Source organism: Lonchura striata, chromosome 17 (assembly GCF_046129695.1).
Source record: "Lonchura striata isolate bLonStr1 chromosome 17, bLonStr1.mat, whole genome shotgun sequence".
Taxonomy (NCBI): Eukaryota; Metazoa; Chordata; class Aves; order Passeriformes; family Estrildidae; genus Lonchura; species Lonchura striata.
In genome coordinates, this window is record NC_134619.1 from 3,940,720 (window position 1) to 3,964,253 (window position 23,534).

The 23,534-nt window shown below is 43.6% G+C and overlaps 1 protein-coding gene across 3 annotated transcripts in view; it reads left to right on the forward strand.

Annotated features, from left to right (window-relative positions):
• The window catches only part of PHACTR3 (phosphatase and actin regulator 3), a 98,876-nt gene that overhangs the window by 37,658 nt on the left and 37,684 nt on the right, over positions 1–23,534 (forward strand). For all 3 annotated transcript variants that reach the window (XM_021553573.3, XM_021553575.3, XM_021553576.3), the window contains exons 2-4: positions 14,589–14,750; positions 15,579–15,656; positions 19,707–19,889. In XM_021553573.3, coding sequence (XP_021409248.1) covers positions 14,589–14,750; positions 15,579–15,656; positions 19,707–19,889 — 423 coding nt within the window. The remainder of the gene's footprint in view (positions 1–14,588; positions 14,751–15,578; positions 15,657–19,706; positions 19,890–23,534) is intronic.

A 23,534-nucleotide genomic window follows, 5' to 3' on the forward strand; every position in this document is an offset into this window, starting at 1 on the left:
CTATGAGTCTGTAAACCAAGACCTGCTTGGCATGTCTGTATTTTCCAAGTGAAGAAGATACATATTGTGGAAGAAAAGTTGTTAGGGGGTCTGAGCTGCTGTACCTAATCCCATGCCATGCATACATCATGGAAATACGTAATTCCTCCCATCCAGCAGCCTGCTAATGGGGAATGCTGCTTAGCTCTCCATTTTAGAGCTCACAGCCATGCAGTTGCTGCAGAGATAGAACTGGGCTTGGGTTACTCAGAGATCTCTAGCACAGTGTTCACTTTACAAATACTTTGCCTCCATTTCCTTATTAAAGCAAGAACAAAATCCAGAGAAGCATATGATTTTCAGCTTTAAGCCTTCTATTCAGGTTTCACTGTGTTTATTGTGAATCACATGTTTTGAGCAATACACCCCTGTGTTTGTGTGAATGTGATCTCTGCGTGATCCCACCAGGAATGCACAAGGCACATAACTCTCATCACTCTGGAGTGAATCCCTGGAATGGCACCTGGGTGCAGAGTCAGCATGTGAAGAAAATTATCAAGTCCTAGCACATGTCAAGGAAGTAAAGCCTAATGGATCAGGTGCCTGGAAGCAGGATATGAGCTATTGAGTATAAAATGTCCCTTTGAACTCCTGGGGAGGTGTTCTGTTTGCTGATTTATTGTGACAGGAATTCTCATCCTTTGCCCACATGAAATGTCATCCCAGCTCTGGTATCAATTCCATTCCTCTGCAGGGAGACCATGGGGACAGAGCAACACCTGCTCTGCTCATCTTGGGGCATCTGGGTTAGGCTCAGGCTTAGCTGAGCAGCACCTGGGGAGGTTCTGCTGCTGCGTTAGCTCTGCCTGGTTTTGGGCATGAAGGAAAATCTGTGATTTTCAGGGCTGTCAATCTGGGATCCCCCAGTTTGCTTCCCCCAACACTAAGGGACAAGATGGGTGGGATTCTAGCAGGGGTGTAGCCATGGGATGCAAATGTGTGGAGAAATGATGACTTTCTTTCCAAATAAATATGTGCATTCTAAAGCCACTATCTGAACTCATCATCCAAAGGCTATACTGATAGCCAGATGGCAGAATCATAATTTTTTGTTCTTTCAAGCTTTTCCCCAGTAGCTTTAAATAGAAGAATAAATTTTCCACCGAGAAAGAATCTTCTATTAATAGCATTAGATCATTTCAGCACTTGAAAGGAAGAAATTAGTTGAGGGTTTTTATAGGGTTTTTTAAAATACTTTCTAAAATATTTTAAGTTCTTTTATTGTACAGGCAAGATTGTCCGCCTTCAGAGTTTTAATTACTAGGGGGAAAAATAATTCTCCTTCTCTGAGTTCAAAAAACAAATATAGTGAATAAGATTATGTGAAATGACTTAAAATAAACATATTCAAACAATCTGGCCCTATGTGTCATTTCTCTGTCATGCTTTGATAATCTCATTCCGTTGTTGAAATAGATTTACACAGATTGCAGAGGAGGCTTGGAGCCGATTGAAAAGATTTCTGCTTATCCAGTGCACTGAATTGCCAATCAGAGGTGATGTTCTGGGGGGCAGACTCAATAAATTCCTCACTGTATTTTCTTATAACTGAGAAAATTCAGCTAGTTCCACTCCTGTGAACACACATTCTAAGATCTCTCCTCATTCATTAAAGAAAATGAGAGGAAAACAAGCTGCAGGCTTCACCGCCTTTTCCAGATAAACTTTGTTATCCTCTTATGTAAAACACTGGGATATTCCAAGTGGCAAAGAGCTTTATACCCAGCTTCACTTAAAAGCAAAACCATAAAACATGTTTTGTTCTGCAGTCACCGAAATTCCAGTCATTTATAGCAATGAATGGGCAATGACAAAGGAACATATGGTATTTTTAGCTCTGCTTCATTACCCAATGTTGTAAACGAACCCTGAATACTTGTAATGTCTAAAAGCTTTCTCAGAGAAGAAAGGCTATTCCTGCATAATCTTGATGAAAGTCAGGCTGTTCCTGTGCAGAGGGCACTGAGCAGGGAGGGGAGGCTGCAGGATGAGCACTCAGAGCTGTGCAGAGGGGAAATGACAGCAGAAACAGGCTGTGAAAGCAGAATGGCAGGAGAGAAGGGGCAGGGGAGCCCAGTGAGAGAGGGAAGAGTCTCTGGTAGGGAGATGTGATTTCAGTGTGACCAACTCCTTGTCTGACCTCATGGACAGGAATTTAAGACTGAATCTCTGTGTTGGAGGAAGATAAGCTCCAGCCAACAGGACTGAGCCAGGGCACACCAAGGTACAATCACACAGGCCTATAAATGCTGTACAGCTGATGGGCACATTCGATACCAAGAGCCTCTGTTAATGTTTCACAACATCTTTTTACCCTTGTGTGTTTGCTCTTTGAATCCATTTGACCCCCCCCCAGTGAATTTGGTTTATGATTAAGTTGACCTTTTTTTTCTTTTTCCTCTCACTGCACAAGATCCTTGACCTGGTTTGCTGTGCCCTGCTCAGTCCAGACATGAACCAAAGGAAGAGAGTTTCCAATAAGTTATGGCATTTCAGAGTGAAGGATGTTTTTCCCCCATTGTTTCTAAATATTTCTTAGGCAGCTTCAAACAGATTTAGTTTGGATGTAACTTACACTGTACAGGGACACTGGATGAACTTACTATCTTGGAACAGCATGGATCAGCGTGGCAAGCACTGAACACCTTCCCAGTTCTTATAAAAGCCTGTGGATTTCAGAGTTTCTTGGAACATCACAGGACCAAATCCAAATTTTGCCTAGGCCAGTGAAATTCAATGCTATCATTACACAAAACAATCCACAAAGTCAACAGCAGTCTGAAATCTCTGCAAAAGCTGGAGAACAATTACATGAATTTCAAGAGAGTTGTATGGAAATCCTCAGGTATCTTTGTTATTATTACACTCATAAATAATCTCCTTTTGCAGCTAAGATATTGTCACTTCCTTTATTGGTTTCCATGGAGGTTTCTGATACAAGGAAGCTTTCAGGAGATTTTTGTGGCTTTTTAGTGGTATCCCCCAAAACACAGAGATGCTCCCTCCTGAGGAAGCAGTTATTACAATATTGTGGGGGGTTCTTGTTTCCAGCTCTCCATGACTCACACAGGCAGCTGAGAACAGTTAAAATATGAGTGCTGAAAAGAAACTGAGTAGAGGGAGTAGTTATTCCACTTTTCTTTCTCTTGGAAGAACTAAAACATACATAAATTTAGGTCAGACAAGGTAGAAATATTCCATGCTGGTTTCCCTTCCAAGCTGTTTGGGCTTTGTGAACATAAAAACAGGCCCAGGATGTGGCAGAAATTAACAAGACTATTTACTTGCTTAATAAAAACTTCTTGCACTGAAACTGAAATTCAGTTCATATTCTGTGGTGGTTATAATATGATAGTTTTGTCACAGAGATGGTTATTCCTTTTGTGTAAAAAGTAATAAATTAAGAACTAAAAAAATAGGAGAAGAAAGCAAGAAAAGAAAGTAAAACATTCCTGCTGATGAAAGGCAAATGTTAGAAAAACACTCATTAGAGGTTTCTGTCTCAAAAACATTTCCCGAATGAAAATCAAGATCTGGAGACTAAGGAGCTGTCTGGGACAGCTGGTTTAAAAAAATGTGAATTAAAAACTTGTGGCCAGTAAAATGAACAAAATTTGTCTGTACAAAGAGAGAGCCTCCTGTCATGCTTTAGTTTGGGAAATGGTTGTTACATTTTGTACTTCTGCATAAGACCTGACCAGCAGAACAGAAGTGCAGTTGTGCTCTTCTTTTTTTTTTTTTTTTTTTTTTTTAAACACCATTACATTATAAATTAAGTGTCTAAACACAGAACTGGAGTAATCTTACCCGTTCAGACAAAATGTGCATGGCAGGACTCTGCTCAGCAGTGTCTGTCTGTGGCACACGGTGCAGAGAGGGTTTGGAATCCCAGGGCAGCTGAGGCTGCTCCACCTCCACCCTGCTGGCCCAGCCCCTGAGGTTCCTGTGATGGAATCTGAGGTATTGATGATTCTGAGATTATAAAAAGTCTCTGTCTTTCAGCCCTGCTGCCAAAGCAGAAGCCATAATTGGTCTGTGCTGGTTTCCAGGTGGTTTATTCTGTTGATCTCTCACATGTTCTGCTGCCCTGCCCAGCTCTGTCCTGCAGGGCAGCATGTGGGGCTCTGCCCTCAGTGGGATGTGACAAACATTAAATACCAGAAACTCCCTGGGCTGGATTTACAAGAACGTGCCAATATCTGTCACCTACGTTGGACAGTGTGTCCCCAGCCTGAACCAACAGAAAAATGCCAACACCACAGTGAGACATGGAGGGCATGGAGAAGGAGAAAAAGGACAAGGCACACCCAATTTCCTCCATCTTGTCCCCTTTGGATCCCTAATCTAGAATCCTAAAATTTTACTTTTGCACCCATGCCACACTTAATTATTACTTATATCAAACACTCAGAGCTTGTAATTCATCCTGTAAGATTGAAAACTCTTTTCCATGGACAGAGATCACAGCCAGTGTCTCTGGGGGCTCTGTCCAGGGGGGTTCCTGACCCCTGCCAGGGTCCCAGACCTTTCAGGGCAGCCAGAGGGAAGCCCTGGATTCCCACATTCCTGGACAGAGCCATGGGAAGATGTTGAGTAGGAAAATCTTGTGCAGCTCAGGAGTTGCTCCATCCTCTTCTGTTTGACCCACAGGCGAGGAGCAGGACAACACCTGACACATCAACCACAGGTGACACTCAGGGGAATCTGCCAGCACTTAAAGGCACCTGTGGAGAACTTTTACCACTAGCCTTCTAAAATATATCTATAAAAGTGCCATTTGTCAGCAGTTACCATGTACACTTTAGTTTAGCTCCTGGCATTCTTTGTCCCTGCTTTGAATATGTTTCTTCCTCTGTATATTTCCATTTGAGGTGTAACCACTGTAGGCATTAAACATCCTACTTGTCCAGACTACTGTCTAATATTCCTGGAGATTTTAACCATCTGCAGACATATTGCTGAGGTTTATTTTGTGGCTGTTGCAGTTGTTGGAAGCAGTACAACCTCAGCAACACACAAGTTTTCTCCTTGAAAACAACTTGTATTTAAAATTATCTTTACAAGATATCTGTCCTTTTCTTTCAAATCTAACCATTTAAATAAATGGTGGTAATGTCTTTTCTACAATATTTTAGCAGCAAATCTCTAGATTGCATGGGAAGAATGTTTTATGAGCTAAAAAATTAATACAAAGCTCAGTTGTTGCACTGAACTGCAAGAAGACTGCCTCCAATTAATAAAACCAGTACAACTCTTGTTAAATGCAGGGTCCTTTCTTCACTAAATTCAATGCATTATGAACATTAGAAGAAAAGCTGAAAGAAACTCATCCATTTGTACATTAAATTTGCTTTTTCTGTCATGGCCTCAGCATCATTCTAGGAATTTTGAATTTGCCATTGTTAATTTTTGCATAGCAATTTACCTGCCACTCTAGACACAAGTGTTTATAATGCAATATAAGGACATTTCAGATAAGCTGTAATATGGGGGGAAATGCAATACAAAGGAACTTTTACTTTGCCAAAAATTTAGGAGCCAATGTCTTGATGAAAGTTGGTGAATTTTGATACTAACAAGTCTTACGAATTTGCATGTGTGATTAGGGGCTTTTGGATCTTTCAGTTTAGTAAGACAAATAATGATCTTCATCCATCCTCTGGGAAGAAAACACAGGCATTCTTAGTTTATTTTTGGAAGGCTGGTTGTTTAGTTTGGCTGGTATTATCAAGAAGAATCTTGTTTCCTTTGCACTTTGTGAGGAAAGAGCTTGTTCACTGTCGAGTTGGAGTCACAAGATCACACCACTGTGCTTAACAAATGCAGCCAGGAGGTGTTTTGTCCTCAGCACCAGCTGCTCACAGCCCCACTTCTAACACTGCATTTCTTGCTAATGCAGACACAGCCAATAAATCACATTAGCAAGAAGAATTGGAGTTACTTCCATAGTTCTCCCTTCTTGGCTGCTTGGTGACACAGAGAGTTAATGGACAGATATGGCTGTTCTCCTGCCAAAATTCTCATTTTGTTATTGCCATGTGGGATATTGTCTCTCTATTTTGCTGTTTCTTACACAGGCCAAGGATTACAACTCAGTTGTTTGTTTTTCCTAGTTCCTATAATAGAAGAAGGAAATGACCTGGAATGGAGTAATTCCAAGAGCTGCAGAGGAGACAGCTTCACATGTTTAGAGTAATTTCCATGTTTATTCTTGCTCTGAAGATCTTGCCATTTCCATTAGGACTATATTGTGGTCTTGGTTCAAGCAAACAGTGATAATCACTACAGTAAATTTGATAAGCAATTATTTCTCTTGGCCCTTAACCAGTGAAGAATTGAATTTGAGAAGGCATGCTGCAGTTTGGTTACACCAGTGCTTTAAAACCCTTACGTGAGCTTTGAGAAAGTTCCATGCTAAGGATGATGTTTAATGCAGGATTTAACAGGTGACAAGTGCCATCACCCTTGGGGACTTGGTAGCATCTGACTCTGCTCTGTGTTTAAGCACAGTTGGGGCTTTTCAAAGGTGCTGGGGGTTTGTGGTACCTTGCTGAGTATTTAATATAATTGCCTTGGTGAAAGGCACCAGTAGACAGTGGAATAAATGATTTTTAGAAACAATGTTCCCATTTAAGTATTTCCTACATGTGTCTCATATTTACAGAATGCTACATCCAGCAGAGCAAACCATCCCTGGAAAGTATTTAACATCCATTCAGGTGAAATGACCTCCCAAGAAGGGTTTCATTACAATTTCCATCCCAACCAGGTGTATAAGTCACTGGTAGCTTTAGAACAGTTTTACAAGGAACCACACTGGATGCACAACCTTAGACAAAAGTTGAATTGGGTCACTGCCTGTTTTATATCTACCTTTCCCTGTAGCTGTTCTGGTTTATGTCAGAGTTTGCTGTCTAAGCATTCCTTCTCCCAAATCTCTGTCCAGTTCTCTAGAGCAGGCCTGGAGGGAGCACCAGACTGGTGACTGAGGTGTGCCAGTGGGTGTGAGGAAAGCAAGATTGTGAAGCAGCAGAAGTGATAAAGGAGAAAACAAAACAAAACGAGATGCTCTTGCATTTCACAGAGCACAAAGCGTGTTTTCCATCTGCAGCAGTGGCACTGAACAGTGACAGCACCAACTGAGAGCTGTGATGTGTTTGAGCAAAGAGGGAAATTATGCATGGAATTACAAGGGCATGAAAGTGCCTAGGACATCAGGATTTGATTAATTCTTGAATATACAAGTTTGAGATAGATGTAAAATGGGAGCTGACTGTATGTCTGACAGACATAGACTCCCATAAACTGGAGAAACCCTAAAGAGGTCAGTCCTGGGCTATAAATCCCCAAAAAAGCAGTGGATGAATCCCAGAAAGCAATCCAGAATCCCAGAAAAGCAGTCCCTGCTGGCAAACACAGTGCTCTTTCACCAGTGGCTTCCCTGGGTGTTCCATGTCCCTCCAAAGGCAGCTGCTGTCAGGGATAACTGCAGTGGAAGGGATTTGAAGGTGCCTCTTGGAGACAGCCCAGGGTGTGTTTCAGTCTGCAGACTCCCTGAGGATGCTATAAAAAACATCCTTTCAACAGGTTTGCAGCAAGGCTACAGCTAATTAAACAACTGCAGGTGATGAAAGGCTGGTCCTGCAGTGCAGTTTTACTGCTCTGAGGGCATGGCAAGCCTCATCCAAAACATCCAAAACATTCAAAACATCCAAAACATCCAAAACATCCCCGTGCTCCCTGTGTCCTGCAGCACAGCATCCCTCCAGGGGCCTGGGGAAAGTGCCCAGCCCTGGGGGTGTGTAAGGTGTGTGGCACAAACCCCCTGCAGCTGCAGAGGGACAGACTGGCACAGGCTCCTGGGCCTCTGCAGAGGCAGTGCCCATCTGAAAGGATTTTTATTTCATTTGAATGGATTTTTTGTGGATCTGGGGAGATGCTGCTCTGCTGCCTGAGCCAGCTCTCACTGGGGGAGAGGCTTGTAAAAGGCAGTTTTGCTCTCTCCGAAGACATTGTACAGGCTCAGGTAACTGAATTAACAGTGATTACACAGCAATCCCTCATCAGGCTCATTTTCTTATTGTTACTGAGCTCTTTCTTACCCAGGTAAGGCTGTTGTGGGTTCCTTTATGCAAACACTGACAAACCTATTTTGCTAATGAACTGCTAATGTCACACCGTGCATTGTAAATCACAGCAAGTGGTGCTGGAGCTTGACACAATGATCCAAAAGCACGAAAAGTTCCTGATTAATTTCTTTGCACCTTGGCTCACTTGGTGGTAATGCTGGTAGGTGATATGTCAACTTTCCAAAGGAACGTTTTCTGGAAGAAATCACAAATCTCAAGCATACAAAGCATACTTGTTATCTAAGAGATTTAGCTGGAGTTAGTTGCCACTTCCCTGTTCTCTTTCCTTTGATAAGCATAATCTGTTTCCCCATTCATGTCAGGGTAACCTGGTTTTAAAATCCAAATACTTTGAAGGAGGCTCAGCATGACAAAATGGAAATAAACTTCCCTGGCAAGAACAGCCCCCTCCTACCACCCACAAGTTTATGTTTTGGGGTTTTTATTTCATTTCCTTCCATTAGAGAAAAATGTTAAATCATAATTTAACATACTAAAGAGCAGTGGAAATGATAGAACAAGGACAAATGGCAAACCTTTTGAGTTTGAAGTAAAAATGGAAGTTAGATTTTGGAGACCACATAGTAAACTTGCATTTTCATGCAGGGAAGTATAAAAAATCAGGATTTATATCACCCAGGAAAAAGAAAAGTGATTGAGCTGAAGCACAGCCTTTACTGAGGGGAAGCTGAAGCCAGAGTTGTCTCTGCATTTCCCTGCTGTTTATCTTTGCATTTTCACCCTGCCTTCATGGATCTCCATGAGTCTGCAGCCTGTGCAAATTTCCTGTGCCAGATTTTCCCCCCAAGGTAACTCAGGGGATGACGTAGATGCCATGTGGATAAAACCTGGCCCACTCTCCATCTGCTCCTTGGGAGGTTCAGCTCTCAGAGAGATGAAATCCATGGCGGGAAATCAGGAACATAAAGGGTTGCAATAAGAGAGATTTTAACATTTAACATTTTTTTTCCTTACACCACAGACCACATAAAAACCAAAAATTTGTATAGGTAAATGTCTGAATTTGCACCTCAAAACTGTAGTTTTCCCTACTTTATTTCAGTGTTTTTTTTAGTCTAACGAATATGTTGTGTCAGAGCAACAATCTATGTCACATAAGGAGCTGTGCACTCAAAATCAGCTCATGATTACATTCAATATTTACTACAGGTACCTTGCCTTTCTAAATATCTAACTGATAAGAGCTAGGTTTTCTTTTTTACAAAGGATTCTGTGTTAGTTTTTCTCAAGCCAGTCCCAAATAATACTGAAACATTCACAGCTTCAAATACAAAGTCATTCAAAAATTTTATAAATTTCAGGTTCATAAAAAACTTCTCTTTTATAATTTTCAGTTCTAGTTTCTAACAGTCATTCAGAATTACAAAAATAAAAATACTCCATGTTCGAAAAACTGAAATGGAAACTTCAAACTGGAACATTCTGCTGCAGTTCTCTTTCAAAGAGAGTCAAGAAAGAGAGCATGTCTGCAGAAATGCAGGTGACAGAAAACATTTTTAGAACAAGGAAGAGCTCCATCATAGGAAACATCTAACTGGTACAATAAAAAAGCTCTTCAGTTTGAATTCTGCTTCTCTGGAACATAAGATAGAAGCATTCAGAGGCTTCCAGACATGAGCAACTTACCCCTATCCTGCATGCTCAGTCACTGTGGTCAGTTCTCTGTTTTTTAGGATGCTAAACTAAGGAAAAGGGGGATTGTTCCTGCTGCTAATTCTGTTTCACAACACTCAGGATAATCCTAACTCTGAAACCAAGACTACCTTTCTGCCTTCCCTGCAGGCTCCTCTCACTGATGGATGACAATGACCACCTTGAGGGAAGTGTTGGCTCAGTTTGGGAGTGACCAGGGGGACACAGGAACCCTTCAAAAGCTCAGCTCCCCCCGTGCCATCCTCCCTCACCTCCTTTTTAGAGGCAGTCCTGAATTCCAGGCAGCGCTGAAAGTTACTGGTGGTAAAGGCACCTCTATCCCAAAAGCCAGAAAGGTCATTTTGATTCCACTTACTGTCTCTACCCTCTGCAGTGGACCAAAGGGAACCTTTATTTCCTTTTTTAGCTCAATACATGACTTGCAGAGAGATGCAATGACAGTAAAGGGGAAATCATGCAGAGCTGCATCCCAAACCAATTCATCAGCAAACAGAGCACGCCTGCCTTACGAATTTGCCTGCAGCTCTTGTCTGCTGTGTTATTTTTAAACTGCCTGCAGGTTGCAGATTTTTCAGTGGTCCTTCTCCTACTAATGTACACACAGGATTTAGCAAGGCACAACTTTCATTATCGTGAATTTGAGTTACCAGAATTCCCAGCACATTAAAATTCAGCATCCTTCATCTTCCCACAAACTTCTTGCTACATTCACAGGAGGACATCCCGTGTCCCCTGCAGCCTGCCTGATGACAAGGTCAGTGTAACTCAGCCCTGCATCCCTGATGTTCCCAGCTGCCATTCCTCAGCCTATGGAATGCATCTTGCAGTTGCTGTAATCAGCAACCCGGGCATCCAGCTACACACTCTGCAAAGACCCGAGAAGATAAACCCAACTCTCTGAGCCCAGTGCTCAGTTTAACAATGCTGTTATCACCTCAGCACCAGACCCAGCTGCTGTAGCAATGAGGGCTGTGGGCAGCTCAGGGCACTCTCCCATCACACAATTCATAGATGTCCCAGCAAACCTGCCCCACTTCCTGTGGGAGGCTGGCTGGGATGGAGGTAGGGTCTGACACGTGCAAATGGGAGAGTTTCTATGAGCAGGAAACCTTCACAATCATTGCACAGTTCCCTCAGAGAGGGAATTGCAGGAAGAGTGCTCTATTTATGGCACCACAATGTTTTAAAGAAGAAAGCAAGGGGGTGTTTTTCACCACAACTGCTGCTGATGTAAACACAAGCTACAGATGCTCAGTCTTTCTGAGGGGTCAGACCCTGGAGCCAAATGTAATGAATATTATGGTTTGTTTGCTTCTTCTTTGTTGCCTGGTTGATTCTGCAGCCCAGAGCTGCACTGCAGAGCCATGCCCATCACTTTGGAACCTCTCCCCTCCTCTGACTGGGGACGTCTCAGACATTAACCCACTCACACTGCACCACTGTTAGGAGCTCTAGAAATTACCCTGCTAGCATTGTAGGAAGAATTTGCCCAGCATCATCAGCAGGGGCACAGCCACATTGGTTTCCACCCCTTTGGCACACGGAGCAGATGAGGAGCTTGTGATACGTGAGGGGTTTTTTTTGGGGTTGAAGCTCCAGCACAGAAGTCTTCACCCTCAAATGTGTACAGCAAGGAACTTAAAGTGATTTTGGCATAAACAGCCAATAAGCTTCAGCCAGAGCAAAATCCTGTGGCCCCACAGGGCTGAGGATTGCCTTCTTGTGGGGCAGTGAGGGTCAACAGGCTGGCCTGGCTGTGCTGGGGTTAAACTGGTGCTCTCTGGACCCTCATAGCGACTGTCCCTCATCCTTCCACATTACACAGAGAGTTAAGCTGCTGCTTGCTTCCCCCTGATGATTTGGAGAATCATGGTTTGGCTCTTGGCTGTTTGTATTTTGCAGACATCCCCTGTGTAATTGCATGGCCTGGCCCCAGGCTGTCAGGCTCTGGGAGAAATAACCACATTATTCCACAGAACAGTTAGCATAATTAAAATATTGACTGCAGATTAAAAAAATGTGCTGAATGTTTCACAGAGTGGTTGGAGGGTTGGCAAGCCTTAGCAGCTTGTTGGCTGCAGGAACTGGCTGATATTTAGGAGTGCCTTCTCCTCCAGCAGGCACCAGTATGTGGGAACTGCTTTTTGTGCTGTCAACTTCTGATTTCCCAAGCAGCCAGCCCACAACGAGGAGAAAATGAACTGACTGAAAATGAGGTGCTCCAAGGGCTCTCTTGTGATTCTCAGTGCCAGTGAGACCACTTCCTTGTTATTCAGGACTTCAGGACATCTGTCTTCCTGTGTCTCTATCAGTTTTTGTGTCCATCTCTCCCAATGCACAGTATAGAAACTGCATATGGTAAGAAGGACTGCTTGTACCATATGAGAAACATTAATAAAGTTAAAAAGCCCACAAAAACCTCCACTGGAACCTGTGTTTTAGCTGCTATTCTTTCTTTGACATTAGATTTCTACCTGTGTTTCATCTGCAATGAAAGTCTAAGGCACAAAGTCCTTGCATTTCCACAACCAAGAGGGCAGAAAGGGAGGGAAGAAACGCAGTTGGCAGGACTGCTGTAAGCCACAGAAGCACTCAGGGAAACCTCAGTGTCCCTGTGGTATCTCCTCATTCCCCTTCTTAAGGGAATATCTGGGACCATGGGCATTGCTGGAGACCCACAGGTTCGGGTTCAAATGATTTCCTGGTTCTTTGTGTATCCCCTATCTGGCAAAAACTTCAAACGACCTCATGGTACCAGTATTAAACAAAATCTGTGGGGGATGTCTAACCCACTTTGCAGACACCTACATCCTAAAGGAAACACAGCAGAGCCAGTAAATCAGCTTCTTGTTTAATCCTCACTTCCATGCTTGACAAACTCCTGGCCTGGGAGGAGCAGCAGTGCAGTCTGACAGGAGCAGGGACAGCTGAGCTGAGCTTGTCCCTCTCCACTGCAGCTCCCAGGGACAGGGCTCTGATTCACAGCCTCGTCTGCAGCTCTTTGGAGATGAGCTAATTTCATGAACATTTCTATTTCCACTCAAGAGGTGCCACAAGAAATGACCAAATGTTATTTCCCGAGGCTTCTATTACAGCTTTAAAGTGATCATAATAGCAAATTAATAGGAGATCTACTCTGCCATTTTCCATTCTCATTGCTATTGCTGTAATCAAGAGCAGCTCTAATTCTTCAAAGCTTATTTCTGTGGTACTTCTCATTTTTGAATATGCTGCTAGGAAAGGAGCAGAATATCTTGGCACTCCAGCTGTGGTCTGTAGGCTACTGCCTTCCTTCTGTGCAAAGCTCATTGCTATTTTCTGCTCTCAACTTAATGGTGACCTCCAAATTGTAAATTATAAATATCACCTTGGTAGGTACCATGAGTTCAAAGGCAAAAAAAAAAAAATTACTTTAAATATCTTGTAAATTAAACCCCCAGATAAACTCAGTGGAATGAGAAAAATGGTTCTCTAAATTCAATACAAAGAAAGAGAATTTCACTGGGCATGCATGATGTGTATGGGGAATTATTACAGCTTTTCTCTGCTCTAATAGTTCACATAGCCAAGTTTTTAGTTTGTCTCCACTGAATGATTCATCTCTATTACCAGTATTTTCAAAATTAAATGGAAGAGGAGGAATGTGTTGATACCCCTGCTGTGTTTAATAATCTTCCAAAAATTGTTTCCTGTTTACTTGGAAATCCCCACCTCCATGCTGTGATTTAGGCATTTTCACCCTGTTAACTTAAAAACAAAGCCTAGAGAATGCTGGATATGTATGATCTTGCAGTCATAAAGCAATGTATGATAAATGTTGTTGTTGCAGAGAAAAATTATTTGAAAATGTACATATGTTCATAGCTTCACATCCACAATTTAAATCATAACTGGTTGTTGGGAAAAAAAATATAAATTGCTGCTCAGTTTTTATTTCTGCAACAGGTCTGATGGCAGCTTCTCCTTCAACAATTACTGTACTGGTGCTGTAATATAAATCTCAGTAAAGACATCAATAACCCCATTTAGGGGACTGCCCCACTGTCCTCCATGGCACTGGCTGGCACACAACTGTGAATACTCAGTGGGTATTGTTTCATGCAGCACTTGTCTATAAGCAAAACTTGTGGTGCATTTCCAAGGAAATTTATTAAAAATACCTAAATTGTTTTTCCAGATGAAGCATTATCTCTGAATTCCTGTGGCTTGGCTGGACAAAAAGGAAAGAATTTTCTCCTTAGCTTTCTCAAGACATAAATTTTCACAGTAGTTCTGAGATTTTATTTACACAGCACATATCAAACAAACTCTTCTTTTATATAAGATTTGCATTAGCTCACAAAGGTCAGTGTGTTCTGTGTTAGTTCATGTGAAGAGTTAATTTAAAAGGCAGCAATATCCTGTGACCCAGGAACAGAACTGGGATCTGGGGATTCCAAAGGGATCTGAGCTCTCTCACACTTCCTCTCAGCTTTTCATAAAGGTCTGCATTTTTCTAAATGAGCATTAAATTGATGTGATTAACTGGAGGCCACGTGAGCCTGATTTACAGATGTGTTAAACTTCCACTGCTCCTGTTAAAGCCATGGGGAGCTCTCAGCTCTGCAGGTTTCAGGAGGCTGTGGCAGCTCCCTTGCAACTTTTGGGGGGACAATGGCACCATTGCCTTGGTGAGCACCTTTGCCTGCCCTTTGCTAGTCACTGTGGGGTTTTGTCTAACAGGTTTTTCCTCTCTTCCCCTCTCAGATGAGATGGAGCAGTCCCCTGCAGTGCGTTCTGACTACTTGGTCTCAGGGATTCGAACTCCACCAGTGAGGAGGAACAGCAAACTGGCAACACTGGGCAGGATCTTCAAACCGTGGAAGTGGCGGAAAAAGAAAAATGAGAAGCTAAAGCAGACATCTGCAGGTAGGCTGAGAACAGGAGAGGGATGTTGCACAGCAAAGCTTTCATGGGGCATGTTAAAGGTGACCTGAGCCAAGTCCAACTCAGAGATTCCAGCATTCAACAGATTAATAATGTTTAAGGGGTCCATATAGGCTGACTTCCTATATAACACAATTTAGTACATTTAGAAGGAAAGGTCAAAATATGAGAGTGAATCACAAGCCTTTCCCCCAGACTGCTTTCCATGGGCTGTCCCTTCTCCACACAGGCTACATTTATGGCCCCAAGTATTGTCACCCCTTTTATTTGGGGTGAAGTTTATATAGGTCACAGTAACATGATGAGAAGTGGCAGGAGGGAGCTGCAGCATGTGAAATGCCTTCCCTCAAGCAGCTGTCTCTGAGGGGAAGGAGCCCAGCACACAGCACAGCATCCTCTCACTGGTCTCCAGGCTTGTCCCAGGAGATCAGTACGGAGACAAAGTCACTTGCATTTTCCTGAGATGGGACAGTGCACTTGCCTCTGTATCCTGTGGGAATGTCCCAGTGGAGGACAGTGGCCCAGGCAGCTCCAAGGTGCCACAGTAAACAGCAGGACAGCTCTGAAATCCCTGTGACTGCACTCAGAGTGATCTGACAGCACCTCACATCATAAACCTCAGCTTTACATGTGGTGATTTTAACAAAGGAAGAGGCACAAATAGTTGACCAATCCATACTCCCCAAAACAAAATCCTTGCAGTCCTTTCCAGGAGTTGAGCCTAGAGGGAATTTTATGTTGTCTTTCTCACCCCATTACATGACTGCTCTGTTGGTAACTGGTGCTGTGTTGTGCCACTACTTTGTGCAGTGCTGGAGAAGAAGATGACAGCACGGCAAGGGAGGGATGAACTCATTAAGAAAGGCCTTCTGGAGATGATGGAACAAGGTAAGAAAAAATTCTTAATTGCTTTTTTTTATCAGAGGCTCTTTCAGGACAGGAAACACATATTTGCAAAAGCAGAATAAACAAGCAAATGAATAAAAACCTTCAAACAGAGAGGAAAACTCAGTGTGTGAATTTAAGGCTTGTCATCCTTCGAGCTCCTTCCTGCTGCAATCAATCCATGTACTTTAGTGTTTGATGCTCTCCCATCTTGAATGCAGCTCTGCCTTCCCTTGGTTTACACGTGGTGCAGCCTGAGCTGGTACGTATGTTTTATATAATTGCTCTAAACCCAGCTAAATCCTTCTGCCAAGAAATCCAGCTCAAGCTGGATAAATATAAACTTCAACATACAGATGCAGTCAGCTGACATGAATGAACAACCTATGGATCCAAATCCCATCAAATGGGATTTTTTCAGCTGTTTTTCCAGTAAACCAAGTTTGTGATGTAATGTGTTACCAGTCTGCCTGCTTTTCATTCCAATGGAAAAACGAAGCATTTAATGGAGTAATTTTAAAGCTTTGAGTACAAACCAGAAGTGATGGAAGGAAAGACGATAAAGTTTCAGAAGTACTCACAAAGGACATGGTTCTTGTGCTCCAAAGCCATGACAGATGCTCAAAGGAGACACAGATTTGGGTGACTGTTCTGTGAGATTAACCGAGCTCCCAGTATTATGGACAACATCCCAATTTCCATTTCCACCTAAACTGAGATAAACCCCACAAATGCATCTTTACTTTGAAAGCATCATAGCAGAAAGTACTGTCATGAAAGAGGACTGGCCTTTTGAGTTTGATTAATCTCACAGATAGAAGTTATGTTATTGGAAAGTAGTAATTGAGTTTCTTTTGTATAAAACAAATGCCATGCCTATAAATAACCCCTGGGACAATACTCAGTGATGCCATGCTGGAAAGAAACTGAGCAACTGAAGAGTCAGAAAAAGAGCATTTTAAACAGGATTTTTTTTCCATGGGAGTAAAGAAATTTTAATATTATTCTGTTGGATATATTTTAAGCTTTATATTTAATAATCCATCAAACCATTCATTTATTCTAAAATGGAAGTTCTTAGAAAGTTAATTTTTAATTCTGTGCATTGAAGTCTTTGTGTCTCTCATAATTCTAGATAATTACTTGTCCTATTAGCATATTAGCATTACTGCATATACATGATCTCCATTAGGAGCAGGAAAGTTCCCTATAATCCATGAATTTGAAGACATGCATTTCCCCAGCTCTACAAAACATCAGTAAACTAGAACTTCTGTAGAGCACATTAAGAAGCAATAATAAGGAATCAATAAACCTCTTGCATGCATAAAGAATGGTTGGAAGGAAAAGGTGATGCCAAGGAGCAAGATAATTTTAACAAAATTAAAATAGTTGAAATAAATATAGTCAAGTGAGATGTGAGGACAAGCTGTGCTTTTAACTAGACAGCTGCAAACTGACTGCTTACCTGTCTGCAGGAAAGTTGCCTGGAGTTCCTATAAACATCACACAAATTTCCAGTGCCTCCCTGTGTCCAGAAAGGGAAGAATGGATCACAGTCAGCTGAAGGACATTGCAGCTGCCTGCAAGTTATTTTTCTTTACAGAATGTTGTGAATCTCCAGGGTTATTTTATTATATTAGCAGAAGCAGCTTATTAACTGGAATAAAAACTGACCCAAATAATTCTCAGTAAATGATTAATGCCCTACTTGGACTGAGCTGAAGTGGCAGCAGTTTCAAGGCCAAGTCCTCGTTTATGCAGATAAGTTGCAATTGTCAAAGCAGCAATAGTGTGCTGAAAGACTACAGTAAATCCCTCTATTCCATCAGGCTCTACTCCACTTCCAGGGAGCTGATTCCTGAACAGCCCAACTGGGGTGATGCTGCAGCCTGAGAAGCCTCGTGCATTTGCAGTAGGTGCCACTCACCTGTAGCACAAGGTCAGCAATGTGTGGCAGTGGCCCTGGCACTGGCCCATGTGGCTCTGACCCTGACAGCGCTGGTGCAGGATCTGCAGGATCAGCCCAGGGTGAATTGCACTGTCCCTGTCAGGGTGGTCAGCCACCCTGGCAGGTTATGTCACCCTTTCTCCTCACACAGCCCCCAGTCCTGGCTGCCCGTTCTCTGCATGGCTCAGGCCACCTCTGTGCCCTGCTCCTCTGTGGCTCTGCTCACAGGGCAGATGCCAGCCTTGCCCTGGAAAACTCCTGAAAGGCAGCTTCACTCTGGGAACCAGCTTAACTCCCTGAGAGATGACAAGGGTCTGGCACACAGCGGGGTTAATTCCCAGCAAAGTCACAACCCTGCTCCTGGTTACCCGGCAATGCTGAGGGCTGAGGTTCTCCTTCCTCGTGGAGCTGAGGTCTGTGCTTTGTCCTGTCCCCAGACCATCTCTAAAATATAATGCTGGGACCCACTGGCACCCAAAGCAGCACACCCGCTTTGATGAAAGCACCAACTGATCCCTCCTGCCCAAGAACATGGCTGTTGTGAGTCTCAGAAATGCTCCAAGGGAACTCTTCTGCCTGCCATCCCTTCATTATCCCCGGCTGTTCCAGGGCCAGGTCCTGAAGGAGCCCTGAGGAGTCTCTGGCTGCAGTTCCACTGTGGCACGGCTGCCTTTCCCAAGGGTGTGAGGAACGTGCAGAGCAGAGTTACCTTGAACACGTTTAGGGAGCTCTCCCCTCGATGTTTGTCCCCTTTGTGAGCACGAAGCTGCTCAGGTTTATCTGTGCTTACAGCTCTGGGTAGGGGCTGCCTGTCAAGCCATGCGGGCAGTGGTTCATGCACCCATGATTATGTACAGGCTGCCTTCACAATGAGCTGAAATGTAGGCAATGAACTTTTTCCCCCTCCCCTTCCCTGTATCATAGCAACTGTGCTACTGCAAGGGCTATTTTAAGAACGGTAACTTTTCACCAAACGTGATTATGAGGCAGACTGAGTGAGCTCAGTGTGCAAAAAATACTGCATCCCTTCCGCAGCATCTCTGGGCCAGAATCTGATACCCTTACCCAAAAGCACAAGAAATTACCCTGCAGATTGTCCAAATAGCATTAAAAAGAGGTAGTTGTGAATGTTGCTATTTTAAATCAATGTTCAAGGAACTTGTAATGATAGCATTGCAAGAAAACACAGCCCTGTCAGGAGCTTCCAGAAAGGAGTGTCCAGGGCTGAGAAATACAAGCTGGGAGGTGAAGGGTGGACTGCAGGAGCATCCATCAGCATGGAGAGCTGCCCAGGGAGGGAAGTGATTGCTTTCTGTGGTTTGCAACAGTGATGTAGATCTTGTAAATTCTGAGGGAGTAAAAGGGTAGTTTGTATTCTGAAGACTCTTGCCTGAATAAGAGAATAGTAGAAAAGCTTCAGTCATCAAGATGCGTACAGCTGCAGGGATCACTGGCACAAAAATCTTTCAGAGTAAGCAAAGGGAGCAGTTTCTAGGTCTGCATGAGGAGGGATTTGAATTTCTGATCAGCTCAATCACACAGGACACACTTTTCAAAGCTGAGTAACTAAAACTCTGCTAAAAACCTGCAGATTGGTAGGGAATATGAGCAGCCTTTCCTTCCCCCAGCATTGCTGGATGGCAGCAAGTCGTGCACAGAGCCTGACGCAGCCCAGACATGCCAGACCCACCTGGGAATGTGCTACACCACAGGCTCTGCTCATGCAAGGAAGGAATTGCCTTCTCCCAGAGACCTCTGATTGCCCATTGCTCATCTCCCACATGGCAGCTACTTCCAGAGCACAGTGGCCATTCACTGAGGCAGCTGGATGACCACAGAAATAGGTGCCTTCTTGAGAAGCCTGAGTTTCTGTGTCCAGAAACCTGATTTTCTGTGTCTGGGTTTTTGTGTCCAGATGGGCTGGTGCCCACAGGATTTGCATTACAGGTGGTTAAGACAGAGATCAGGTGATGCTCTAGGAGAAGTCTCAGTTCCCTGAGCGTGAGCAGCTTTAACACTCCCTCTTCTCAAGAGGATAGCAGAGGGGGCCTCAGCTTTCACTGCTCATGGTTTAGTTAAGGTGAAATGATGTGTTGTTACAGATACTGAAGGCAAAGCCTGCACTGGTGACGATGGCACGAGGGTGACGCAGAGCGAGGCTCCAGCAGCCGTGTGCCAGGCACTCACCTCAGAGGAGGAGCAGCAGGAGAGCCCAACAGCAGCCACAACGAATGTGACATCCTTTGGTGAGGAGCTGCACTTGGATGAGCTGAAAGAAGATGCAGGTATTGGATAGAAAATGTTTTAAAAGAACTATGAAGTGTTATAAAACTACTTCTGCTGAGGGGTTGAATATGTCAGTGCATTAAATGGTCAATGCACCTTGTTCAGCCCAGCCCTACATTAGATTAGCAATTGCTACTTAATAGCAGTGATGTTTGAGACTTCTACCAAGCTGAGGAACTACACAAATCTTGGCATGATGAGATTAGTTGAATTATGAGATGATCCAGTCTTGGCATGGTGCCCCTTTGGTATCAGCAGCAGCTGCTGTGACGATGAAATAAGCTTCTCTTAAAAAGATTTCTTAAACTTCTGTGCCAAGCCTGAATTTATTAATCCTGGCTCAGGAGAACAGTGTCAATACACAGGCCACACTGTCCATGTCACCACTCTGTCCCCAACATGCTGCAAACACCAGAGGAGGTTGATACCAGGAGCAGAGATCAGCTAAGCCAGGCTCCTTCGGTGCAGCTCTGCTGAGCTCATCCATGGCAGCCCTTCCTAGGGACTGGAGCAGCCAAGCACAGCCCAGCAGCTGGAGGGCTCCATTCACCTCCTGCCAACCTAGAAATGCAAAGCTGCAGAAATAATGCTTTATTCTGCTTTGTGAGGACTGTCCTGTGGTGATTTTGGATCTTCCTGCCCTCTGGGTAATCTTCACACCTTTTCCATCTCCCCTGGCTGCATTTTGTTCTCTGTGTCACCCCTTCAGGCCCTGCTTTCTTGGGGGTACCAGCTCCTGGCTGCTTCCACCCTCAAAATGGAAACAATTCCCTCATCAGCTGAGGCAAAACCCACTAATTTCCCTGTCATTACAGCAGCCACATCAAATCTTGACCAGATTACAGGTTTCTTTTCTTCTTTCTCTAGTCTAGAGCATTTAATTCTGTATCACTAATGAAATTTCTTTCTGAACTTCCAATTCTTACTATTGGGACATACTATAGTGGAAAGATAGCACTAATAAGGTGTCATGTGTTTAACCTTATAACTCTGCATAAACTCTTAGTGTGATTTAAAATTTACCTTACAATGTGTTCAAAATAATCTAAATTTTTTAGGTCTCTTTCCCTAATCCTAGTTCCTTTTATTGTCTCCCTGAAACAATCTTTCCTGTCTTCTGTATTTCTTTTCCTCCATTTTTTGAGGTGTCATTTCCCCAGGTTCCACAAAAAATAACAGTGGGATTATATTCTCCTGTCTCTTTAGTCTGAGAGACTCCAATTTGTAGCAAGTCCTCCTATTGGTGGCCTCTGGCTTTCAAAATAATTGTTTATCCCTAGCATTCCTATCTCTAGTGAGTGCACCTGAAGGAATTAATTTGGTGGGAAAGCTCTTCAAAATTGTCAGTGTGATGCTAAATTTATTATAATGTCAATTTTTTTATAACATTGGCCCTTGGGCTCAATCTAGGCCTAATGCAGTGGGTGTCTTTCCAGAGATTCACATGAATAAATGACAAGCTAGAAACAAAATGAACGGATTTGCTTTATACCAATGTGTTCTATGTCATCCTGAGGATGTGGGATAAAGGCCAAGGAGGGAAAGAGGAGAAAACATAATTTGCAGACTTCATGTTCATGTTAATACACAGAAAAAGAACAGCCAGGGCACAAAGAGGGCAGTTTTTCCCATCTAACCTCGCCAGTGGGCTCGGGGGCAGTCCCAGGGGGAGGATTTCTACCTGGTAATGAGATGGCATTTTGACAAGTGGCACTCCATGAATAATTCTAGTGCTGAGCACTTGGAATACTTTCAGCAGGGTAATATTCACTCTGCAGTATGAAATCTGTTAATGGATTTGTGTGCTCAGGACTCAGCTCTGCCTGACACCACTCCCAGAGCAGGGTGGAGTTCAGGAACCAAAAAATCTGGCTGGGGCTGGGAGGGTTTGGGATCCACCTTCTCTGTAGCAGAGGTCCCACTGTGGCTGCTCCCCTGAGCTGTGCCAAGCAGCCCCTCCTGTCCCACTGATTCCAGGGGAGCTACTGCCAGAGAAAGCATTGCTCCTCTCAGGGGAATGCACTCAAGTCTGACTCATTTTCTTCTCCAGCTCCTAACATCTACTGGGGCTCCTGATCTTTCCCTAATGTAACCCATTAACAACTCTATTTCCCCCTTCCTCTATTACACATTTTGTCTCCTGTGCAGTGGGCACAAACACCCCAGTGTTGTCACCCTGGAACAAGGCATTTCCCTTGAAGTACATTAAAAAAAAAATTACTTCCTTCTAGAATACACATAACAATACAGCAGCTCTCCTGTCATGACAGATTTCACATGAACTCCTGATAATGATGCACATTTATTCTTTCCTGTCTCTTTTGAATGATAAATACTCATTCCTCCTCTTCTAGGCACACTCATTAATCTGTTTGTCAACAAATTAAATGCCATTATCTTGCCAATGCTATTGTTTCCAACTGCCTGAGTGCCTTGGTGCCTCCCCATACACTCTGAGCACGAGGCTGCTGAATGTTCATTAATACAGAGAGTTTGAATTCTCAACGAGACACAAAACTGAGCCAAGGAAAGATTTGTGATGCAGCTGTGGGTGCCACTGCAGTGAAATTTTAGGAGATGGCCTAGAACGGTTTGGAGGGAAAGGTGCTTGGTTAGACAATCCAGAGTGCCCAAAGGAGTGGGATTTGCCCAGGAGTTTGGACCTCTCTCATGTTCTGCATGACCCCAACTCTGGATCCTCAGAACAGGAAGACATGGAGTTGTTGGAGGTTCAGAGGGGCCACCAACAGGATCAGAGGGATGGAACAGCTCTCCTGAGAGGGCAGTCTGAGAGAGCTGGGGACAGCCTGCCTGGAGAAAAGAAGACTCCAGTGAGATCTTGTTTCAGTACTTGAAGGGAGCTTATAAAAAAGATGAACACAAAGTTCTTGATAGGGCCTGTTGTGGTGGAACATGGGGCAATGTTTTTAAACTGAAAAAAAGGAAGATTCAGGCTAAACACAAGCAACAATTTTGTTATAATGAGGGTAGTAAAACACTGGAACCCACTGCCCAGAGAGGTGGTAAATGATTCATCCCTGGAAACATTCAAGGTCAGGTTGGATGGGACTCTGAGCAATTTGATTTCGTTGAAGATGAAGCAGGGGCTCATTTCAGGGGATTGGACTAAATACCTTTAAAGGTCCCTTCCAACACAAACTATCTTATGATTCTGTGCTTAGGAGAGAGTTAAACACTGATCTCCCCATTTGGTTGAGTACTCCCCCCCTCTGGGGTAGGAAAAATAACCCTCATGGCTACTGCTGAGCCCAGAGTGGCTGGAAATGCAGTTTGGAGGGAGCCTGGCCATGGCTGGGTCAGAGTCAGCCTCCAGGCTCTCTCTGGGTCCCTCACCTGCCCAGGCAGAGATCAGGACATGTAAATAAAAGCCCAGCAATGAGGCTCTGTGTGAGTCTGGGCACTGCCAGGGCAGCTGTATCTGAGCAGAATTCAAGGATGCTAATTTTGGACTTCATCACTGAATTTCCACCTGTGTCCTGCTTCAGCTTCATGCCTTTCTGGATCTATTCCCCTGTGCCCTCATCACAGCCTGGTCAATTTGATGAACTGCTCAGTGATTCAGCCTGCACTAGCTTTCACAGCTAAGTGCTTTTGCCATCCTTGCAGAGACAATTCTGAAATGA